This window comes from Acanthochromis polyacanthus, chromosome 20 (assembly GCF_021347895.1).
Source record: "Acanthochromis polyacanthus isolate Apoly-LR-REF ecotype Palm Island chromosome 20, KAUST_Apoly_ChrSc, whole genome shotgun sequence".
NCBI classification, from domain to species: Eukaryota; Metazoa; Chordata; class Actinopteri; family Pomacentridae; genus Acanthochromis; species Acanthochromis polyacanthus.
Window position 1 is genome coordinate 26,317,522 of NC_067132.1, and position 10,223 is coordinate 26,327,744.

The 10,223-nt window shown below is 39.6% G+C and overlaps 1 protein-coding gene across 1 annotated transcript in view; it reads left to right on the top strand.

Annotated features, from left to right (window-relative positions):
* Positions 1-9,936, top strand: part of LOC110967596 (vasoactive intestinal polypeptide receptor 2-like) — a 38,456-nt gene extending 28,520 nt beyond the window's left edge. The window contains exons 7-13 of the mRNA XM_022217257.2: positions 962-1,112; positions 2,108-2,168; positions 3,297-3,366; positions 5,749-5,840; positions 6,629-6,767; positions 6,891-6,932; positions 7,012-9,936. Coding sequence (XP_022072949.1) covers positions 962-1,112; positions 2,108-2,168; positions 3,297-3,366; positions 5,749-5,840; positions 6,629-6,767; positions 6,891-6,932; positions 7,012-7,179 — 723 coding nt within the window. The 3' untranslated portion in view covers positions 7,180-9,936. The remainder of the gene's footprint in view (positions 1-961; positions 1,113-2,107; positions 2,169-3,296; positions 3,367-5,748; positions 5,841-6,628; positions 6,768-6,890; positions 6,933-7,011) is intronic.
* Positions 9,937-10,223: the final 287 nt, after the last annotated feature.

Genomic DNA, 10,223 nt, shown 5'->3' on the forward strand with positions numbered 1-10,223 from the left:
TGGGGGAATGAACATCCTTGATGGAGTACTGCGCTGTCTGAGCGCTCTTTTAGTTTATAATAAAGTGTCTTTGGAGATGCTTAAATGGATCCTGCTGCTGTCTGGTGCTGCATGCACTTCAGCTGTTGTAAACTTTGTTACTAGTGAATCTGATTAATCTGACCTTTTACAGAATCTTTGCTGAAGACATTTTTAATTCTTGTGGATTTTCTAGTTTGTCAGAGATGTGAAAGGGCAGGAGAAAAAAGATTGTTTTAATATGTTTTGCTCTCTGTGATGTTTTTGGACCAATATTGGTGGTGAAATGAGGAAAAAGTCTTCCTATAACTCAAACTATGTGCTGTGTGCTTGAGCATTCGTTAATTCGACTGCATGTAGTTCAGACTTGTGCCATGTTAAGTGGTGTGAATCTGCTGCTAAGTCTGACTGCTGTTGTGACTTTTGCAGAGACGCAGCCAAGCTGCTCATTTGGACTCATACTATCTGGAAAGAACTGTATGAAAGTTAGTCAATGCTGGAGTTTTTTGTCTTATTTGAAAGCTGCAGTGTAGCTAGAGGCGGGGAAACGATGGCGAGGTTGTGATTCATCAATTCAAGCCCCATAATCATCACGTCCAGCCAGGTTAAAAGTCAGATTAACAAGATTACTGTAGTGTAATACCTTAAAACTGAGCTATAATTCTCTAAGGTGTCACTGGGAGTAAATGTTTAGCAGCGAGAGGAAGAAATGCATAAAAATCTGAAGCTATAAACAGTGGATGGTGCAGAATCAATGTGTAAGCATGTTAACTTCTAGATTAATCGTCTTCTGCAACAATTATCTACAAAATAATCTCCTAAATGGGTAAATTTGGATGTTTTTGTAATTACTTAATTCATGGTTTTATACTTTAATGTTGTTATATTTAGTTTTATTGTACAAACTGCTACATGTGTGTAATAAATGCTGTTGTCGTTGTAGGTGGGCTGTAAGGCCAGTCTGGTGTTCTTCAACTACTTCATCATGGCCAACTTCTTCTGGCTGCTGGTCGAAGGTCTCTACCTGCAAACGCTGCTGCTGGTCAACCACCGCTACTCCACCCGCCTCCACAGCTACATGCTCATCGGCTGGGGTACGCTGCACCACCACTTTTCCAATGCTTTGTTTTACGTCTGTATGTTCCCCGCAGAGACATCTCCGTTGACAGATGACAGCGCAGGTTTTTTCTTTTTTTTTAAATTGCACACAACAGATAAGCAGCATGAGCAGGAGGGTCAAAGTTAAAGGTCTGTGTTATTTGAATACGTACTGCATGCAATGGAATGTGCTTTAGATGGGAAGCTGTGGTATGTCATGAAAATATCAAAATTAACATGCATCATTTCCGATTAAAAAAAAAAAAAAAAAAAAAAAAAAATTGGGGGTGTTCGAAAACTTTTGATCAGTAGTGTGTATGTATTCAAACGTGAGACTCTCTGCATCATTCCTGCACAAAACTTAATTTCTTTTGACAATTTTATCAACCTTTTTCCAAATTTGCATGCTTGCATAAATTTGCATAACAATCAGAAAGGATAAAGCAAAACAGCAAAAACCAATATAAAAAGATAATATTTAAGTTACTGTAGTCTGACTGCTTGTGATACTTGCAGTCTTTACAAATCTTGAACTTTTTGTTCTGTCTTAACAAATTTTCTCCAGCTGCAAAACCAGATGCCGCCAAACATTTATCCCCACATGAGCAAGTTAAAATGACTTTCCTTCGATCAGGCAGAGATGGTTGGTGACAGATAAGATTTATGTCTTTGTCACCTCAGACTGAGTTTCTGCACAGAACACAACGGCAACACACAGACGGTGCGTCATGCAGCTGAAGTGGACGGCTGTATTTATGGTCGGCCAGTAAACAGTCTGCTGGCCTCTGTTCCGTTCTGTCTCGGCCGCTGCCATGTGACGCCTCCTTCCACTATCCATCAACACTTTACCAACACTTCCTCCATCGTGCATCGGCAGCTGTTTAATGTACATGTGTGTGTAGACGCCATGTTTCCTGTGTGGCACTCTTTGGACATGTTCTGGGTCTGGTGCACGGAGAATCTAAACACAATCTCTCCTTCTGACTTTCAGGAATCCCTTTTGTTTTCATGGTGGCATGGATCATATGTAGGGTGAAAATGGAGGACACGAGGTGAGTCTGCTGGCTGCATGTACAGGATTTAAAATGGATTGTCAGTTAGAGGAGTCTAAATAGGTCAAAATGACTGAATTCATAAGGGCATGTTATGGTGTCTGTTTAATTTTTTTCCTTTTATTTATTTTCAACATTGAGTCATGCTCAATTCAATTTGGCTTTTTGACAAGAATTTTTACAACTGGGCGACTTGAGTTCAGTGGAAGAAGATTCTTCGGTTTGACGAGACCAAAGTTTTCCTTTTTGACCATCAGACGAGACACTGTCTTTGTCAGATGATATATACTGCACACCATCATGAATGTACCATCCCCACTGTGAAGCATGGTGGTGGCAGAAGCATGGTGGCGGCAGCATCATGATGTGAAGCATGGTGGCGGCAGCATCATGATGTGAAGCATGGTGGCGGCAGCATCATGATGTGAAGCATGGTGGTGGCAGCATCGTGTTGTGAAGCACGGTGGCGGCAGCATCGTGTTGTGAAGCACGGTGGCGGCAGCATCGTGTTGTGAAGCACGGTGGCGGCAGCATCGTGTTGTGAAGCACGGTGGCGGCAGCATCGTGTTGTGAAGCACGGTGGCGGCAGCATCGTGTTGTGAAGCACGGTAGTGGCAGCATCATGTTGTGAAGCACAGTGGTGGTAGCGTCATGATGGTGTGGACAGCATCCAGATGAGGACCTGTCCACAAATGCTCAATGATGTCTTGAAGGGGCTGAATACTGATGCAATCCCTAACTTTATGTTCGATATTTTCAATCAATTAACATTACTTTGTAGAAATTAGTTTTCAGTTTGACATGAAAGAGTCTTCTTCGTAAATTATTGTTAGAAAATCCAAATTAAATCGACTGTGATTCAGTGTTGAAAAGCAATAAAAGGGGAACCTGATTCAGTAGAACTTGCAGTTTTCTTATTTTGTTGTTTACATGATCTTCACCATTTAAAGACTTCTTTATGAAGACAAACTTGGGACTGACCCACTCTGAGTCTTTTGTCATGACTACAGTATGACGCTGACTGATTTTTATTATTCCATCTACAAGCTGTTTAGTTTGCTTTTAAGTCATCATCTATCTCTGGTTTATGAAACAGTAAAAACCTCTTGCTTGTTTTCTGTCTTGCAGGTGTTGGGAGGTGAATGATAACCCCGTCCCTGACAGACTCATCAACTGGCCCATCATGGCGTCCATCATTGTGAGTTTTGTTTCAAGCTGCTGTCAGTTAGTCAAAACAAACGTCTTTTCCTAAACACTTTTGAAATTCTCCTTCACTTCTGTCTTTGACCTCGTGACATTTTCCATCCACTGTGGCGCTCTGAGGATCTCAATGCTTTTACAATAATTCAGCACTGGATGTTTTTGATGTGTGTCTGCTGTGCATCACTTTAAATGCTGCTGCTGCTGCAGGGAGTTTTAGGACTTCATTACCTGCTTCCCTTTCATAAAGGATGGACCAACGTATAATACACAATGAGAGACTAGAAAGAAGCATTTAAGACCTTTCCTTAGTTTTTAAAGGGCTCTTACCATGGCTGCAATTTCAGTACTTCTGGCTCATTTCAGACAAAAATATTTTTTGACCAGAATCCCAGTCTGAGCGATGAGAAATGGTTTCCTTTTCTAACGTTTGCTGTTACTGTAGTCATTTTAAAATGTCCATCTTTTACTATAAACTAAAGCACATCTTTTTAAAGTATTGACTTTAATTGATCACAAAAATTTTGTTTCAAGTATCTGTAGCTGCTCAGAAATGCCGATTTAAGTACATTTTTACTCAACCAAGAAACACGGCGGAATTATGTGACGGTTGTGTCTAACAATTTTTCAAACTTAACATACAACTACTGGCAAATATTTGTAAAATAATGTTAATTATTGCTAAATTTATGAAGTGAAACATAGTGTAAAATTGTTAGGGTTTAAATATAAATGTTTTGTACTACTTTATCACAATTAATAACTGTTTTTAAAAGTTATTTTTACAGTGTTTTTGTTTTATCTCAATGAAAAATGACATCCAGTGTCATTTTTATCTGCTCAGTCACTAGTATTCTTTTACTTAGGTAAAATTTTGAGGTACTTTACTTGACTTTTCTCTTTTTATGCTACTGAAAGGTAGTTATTATACTCTGTACATTTATTGTAACTTTGATTTTACATACAAAATTTTACATAAAGCATGATGACAAATAATCGTCTTTCAGGATCATTTTGCATCATAAGTACATTTAATTTGGATACTTGCGTTGATGTATTGCTACTCTTTAAGTGAAATGTCTCAGTGCTTCTTTACACTGTGTATTCTTGTACTCTCACCATGTGATATGAACATTCATAAACAGTCTTAATGCAGTTAAGTCAGCGAGAAGACATCTACAGTAAAAACACAGATAAGTCTCCGATAAGGTTCAGTCTCTCAGCAGCTTATTTCAAAACATGTTGGCCAGCAGCTGATCCATCAGAACGACTTGTCATCGTGAACTTTACTTTTCTGTCTTGATGAATGTATTTTTTCCCTTGTGCAGCTCAGCTTGATTGATTGCGGATGACATATTTAATGCCTATATTCATGCTGGTGTGCTGGATTTGGCTGAGGCTGCATTCTGTTCCATTTAAATGCACTTTAACGCGTGTTTGTGTGCAATTCAAGACTGCAGAATGATCCCTTTAACAAACAGGGAGGGATTATTTATTCAGTGACACATACCTGAATCACCTGAGCCAGTTTGGACCTGCAAGGTTCTACTTTTTCTAACAGTAAACAGAGCACTCTGCACTTGTTTTTCAGATGCCAAAACACTCTACTGTTTATGGAGAAATGCAGCCAACTGATGCTAGAAATCACACAATTAGTGAAATGGAGGTGATATTAGTGGAGTAAATGTGTCTCAGTAGATGTAGAATAAAGACTTCTGTATCTAGAGGGTCCAGTCACTGGTGAGTCGGTACTCCTGGATGTAACTCTACTATGAAGACAAGAAACTCTGTGAAAGGGTTATTAAGAAGCATCAGTCAGGAGATGGAAACAAGACAACTTCCAAGTACCAGAATATCTCTTGGAGTTCAGTTAAATCTATCATGAAGAAATTTGAAAGACTATATATAAATCTGTCTAAAGCAGATCGTCCTCACAAAGTGACAGAGTAAGAAAGAGACTGGTGAGGGAAGTCACCACAACACCAATGACTCCTCTGAAGGAGTTAGAAGCTGATATGGGAGAAACTGTTCATAGAAAAACTGTTGCCTGTTCTTCACAAGTCAAAGTTTTATGTGGGAAGCACAGTGGTGGCAGCATCATAATGTGAAGCATGGTGGTGGAGGCATCACGATGTGAATCACGGTGGTGGCGGCATCACGATGTGAAGCACGGTGGTGGCGGCATCATGATGTGAAGCACGGTGGTGGCAGCATCATGATGTTCACTCAAGATCCTTGTGCATCCCACTTTTTTACAGCACTGTAATTAACTTATTCTTAGTCTCTAAAAAAGACAAATTTAATGAATTTAGATTGTAATCTTTCTGGTATAGACAAAGACATTTTGCTAATATGACTCTCTCTGTTTTTTCTATACAAGATGAATTTCCTCCTGTTTATCAGCATCATTCGTATCCTGGTACAGAAACTGCGCTGCACTGATGTCGGAGGAAACGACCAATCACAGTACAGGTATAAAGAGGAAATGAGAAATATTTGACCTCTGAGTTCCTGATGATGTAATGTCCACTGTATCTTGCACCCTCAGCGTGTTAAGCAACTCTTATCACATTATCAGCTGGTTGGACCTCCCAGTGTCAACACAGTCCAGCTCAACCGGCATGTTTTCTGCCAGATTAGACTGTTGCATGTGAAGACGTAGAGTGGATGGGAATAAGGTCCATTGTGTTTGGTTTAACAAAATTTTAATAAGAGTCAACGCTATTTCTAAGGACAGGAAAGGAGTTTAAATGGATTTCAGGTGCTGGGACATCCCCTGGTAACACTGCAGTCATCTTAAGTCATCATATGTGAATTCATGGGTAGTTAAAATGAAACTGGATCTAAAGACTCACTGTGAACATCACCATATCTGCTACACAATGCTTTACACAATTTGTTGTTTCCCTTGGACTCCAGTGGTTGCCGTTAATGTTGTGTTTGCTGCCAGCCATAGACGTCTTCATTAATCTTTCATGCAGTGGCAACTCTTAAAAAGGAATCCTTTCCTCCTACATGTCATGAGGCGTGCAGTTTACATCTTTTAGGTGTGATGATAAGAAGTTTAAGACAACAGAAACGTGACTTTTCTTGCATCGTTGGCCGATGTCAGTGGTCTATTTCCACCACGGTTAGTTGTACTAAGGACTGAAACATCCATTCTTCCACTGAATCAGTACAAGAACAACAAGCTCTTGGTTTGTCATGGCTGACATATTTTGTTGTGTTCATTGACTTCTATGTGTTTGTGTGTTTACAAGGCGCCTGGCGAAGTCCACCCTGCTGCTGATCCCTCTGTTCGGGGTCAACTACATAGTATTCTTCTACCTAATGGAGCGAGATCATAAAAACCTGAAGCAAATCAAGATCTTCTTCGAACTCGGCCTCGGGTCCTTCCAGGTATCGGCAACCAGAATATTCAAACGGATGATTAATTTGTTCTGTGATATGTCAAGATTTTCCAGTCTGAGTTAAAATCAGTTGAGCATACTTGGATGACTCTGCAACATTTGTGTTTTTTAGGGTTTTATCGTTGCCGTCCTCTACTGTTTCCTCAACAGTGAGGTGAGTCTATGTTCTGAGCACAGTGTGAAACATCTTCTGAATACTTGCAGTAACTTTACTTTGTTTTGTGTATAAAAAGGTGCAGAGTGAGCTGAGGAGGACGTGGAGTGGTTTGTCTCTGAAGCGGTACGTCAGACGGGACTACAGGCTGCACGCCGCGTCCGTGAGCCGAAATGGTGTCGAAAATCAGTTTCCCAGGAGCTCCCGAGCCCAGTCCATCCTGCAGACTGAGACCACCACGCTCTGACCGCAAACAGGAATCCTCTACTTTTATAAACTCATATTCACAGTGAGTCAGAACGCAGGACATCTTACTCCAGGACACTTTTATAGACTTATCATTTGCTGCTGCAGCGCCTGAACTAATCCTCAGCCTGCAGCTGCAAGATTTCTCACGGCACTTTGGACTTTTCTTCCATCCTTGTTGACATTTTACGACGGATGAAAATGTGCCTTTCCAGGACACAAACCTGCATCAACAAATAGATCTTTTAGTGCCCACACCAGACAGTTTCTTATGAGTTCACTTTATTAACAAAATGCTGCAAATTAAAACTTTCAGTTCCAACATACCGCATCCATATCGGGGAGAAATTGCTCTCTAAAAGCTGAATGTATAATCTGTGGTGCAGCTGTTTTTGTTCCGCTGAAGACAACTTTAAACTTTTTATATACACGTCTGCACTTAGAATGAGAGTCTTCAAAACAAAGAACATTGACCACAGATGTTCTGAAACAAGCCATAGGATTTTATGTGACTGAAATGTGTTTAGAATTTTATAAATAACCAAAAAATAAATCATATATGTATCAATATTAGCATTTGTTTAAGATCATATAAGGTCAAAAAGGCAGTACTGGGCAAACCTGGTGTTGCATGCCTGTCTTGGATTACCTTTAGAGGTAAACTTCACCGGTGAAATCAGTACCAACTACAATAGTTCCCAACATGTTACGATGAAGCAGCAGCTTGTCTGCTGTAACTTGTTTGGTTTAAAATACAAGGTGAGATCGAGAAGTTCAGAGACTGCACCAATAAATATCATAAAAAGCATCCCCATCAACATAGTGTCCTTGTGCGGCGATGCTCTGCTCTCAGTGCTCCTGCAACGCTCCTGCAATGTAATGCTTCCTGGAATTCCCATTATGTAAAAACGTCAAGCACCATTTGTAATTGGCGTTGAAACAGTGATTTTTCAATCTAAATTTCAAGGGAGAGTAGTTCCAAAGAGCCAATTCTAGCAAGCAAGACAGGTGGAGGGCAACGACCAAACTGTAACCGGGGTAATGGATTAGTCAGTTTCCACTCTGTTTTAGTTACTCGGCCCAGTTCTGGAGGTGTGATGAAAATCTCTGAGACCGTGCCTCTATAACTACCAGATTTAAATTTGGCCACTATTCCTGTCACAGTAATCTCCTTGTGCAACCACACACAGCTCCCAGTGCTCCTGCAACACTTGTCATGCTCTCTGGACAGCCCATTATGTAAAAATGTGTTGCATCATTTGTAATGGGTATTAAATCTTGTAAACTATGTCAAAATAGTGAATTTTTTTAACTTAAATTTTATTAAGAAGAAACTGCAGGGAGCCCATTCTAGTGAAGTTGTTTCCAAAAAATCTGTGCATTATCACCTGGGACCAGGAGTGTTGGATTAGTCAGTTTCCAGTTGACTTTAATTATATACTTGAGGTGTGATTTAAAAAAAAAAAAAAAAAAAAAAAATTCTGAGAAAAAAAAAACGTACCTGATTATAGTCTTCTTATGCAGTGATGCACAGCTCCCAGTGCTCCTGCAATGCTTGAAAGACTGCTTGGACATTCTGTTTTTTTTTGTTTTTTTTTAAAACATCTTAAGCATCGCTTGAGTAAAAACAGCAACCTTTCATCATTAATTTCCTTTTTGAGATGAGGAAGAAGTTACAGGGAGCAAATTCTAGTGAACAGGGTGGGTTTGGAAGCAACAATTATGTCATGGACCAGAAACTAAAAACATAATCACCATGCTGTGACACGCATTACAGTAAAACTCTGCATTAACCGTCCAACAGCGGTGGATGAATTCATCATGCACAACCACAAGAATGTTAAAGAAAGCAACGAGCATGCTCCTGGTGCTGCACAATTTCTCTATTTTTGAAAAGCAGCATGATGATGCCACCACCATGCTTCTCTTGATGGTAACCACAGACCCACCTCGAGTCATCATGATGATTCCCAACGTTGGGGTTGGATCATCCAGCTGCTGACTGACGTAGAATGTGATGTTCAGTTTGAGCTCTGTGGTGAAATCAGAAACAAGAGGTCACAAAAACATCAGTGCAGGTTTTACTGTTGGTAGCAGGATGTCTTCCTGACTCACAATAGTTCCTGCTCGTGACGTACATGACCATGACACATGAAAATTATAAGAAAAATTCAACCAACCTTCATGCATGTCTCTGCTTTTCAATTCAAATCAACTTATTTTGTGAACCCATGCTGGGAACCAGACTAGTGGGAGGATTACAAGTGATTTTTTTTTGACAGTTAATTTTCCCTTTGAATGTGTACTTTTCATATGTTTTAATTCAGGGTTCAACAAATGTGTCTCTGACGGGCATAGAATCATAAATATGTTTTATTATGATCATTTTGCATTGTGTTTTTTCTAACAAGATTTAAAAAAGGAACAAATCGACCAAATATTGAGGCATTATTGTCTTTAACTAAATGACTAAATGTAATTCAATGTGTCTTTATTTTATCAGCAGGGATTGAAACCGACAATATCCAGCTGTGTAATATTCCATTTCCTGCAAAACGAATGTTGTCCAGAGTGACTTGCTTTACTTTCAAACAACCAAAAACGCAGACTTGCCTTGTACAGAGACTGTTTTGTATTTTATGTCTTTTGTTTTTTACACCGTTGAGCATATTCGGGGTTGACTGAGCATTTGTAACCTTTTAAACACAACTGTAAGCCATATGTTTGATGTATATAAACTTTTATCATTGAGACCAAATCATGTTCGTTCTCTCCTCCGCAGATTTTCTGCATAAAAGGTCGGCTCTAGACTCATTTATTGGTATTTGCAAAGTGAGTGTGACAGTCAGAAATGGTACCAGTGTGTTTACTTCATCTGTAAAGGGTTAGTCTTTGATATTCAGTCTTTAATAGAAATACATGGGGAAAACTAACTTCAACAAATTAACCTCACTTATATCAGTGGTATTAAAAAATGCAGATTACCATGGCAACAAGCATGGGTTAAAATGATAACCAGTACTGTTCATTAGAGCTGTCATCTCT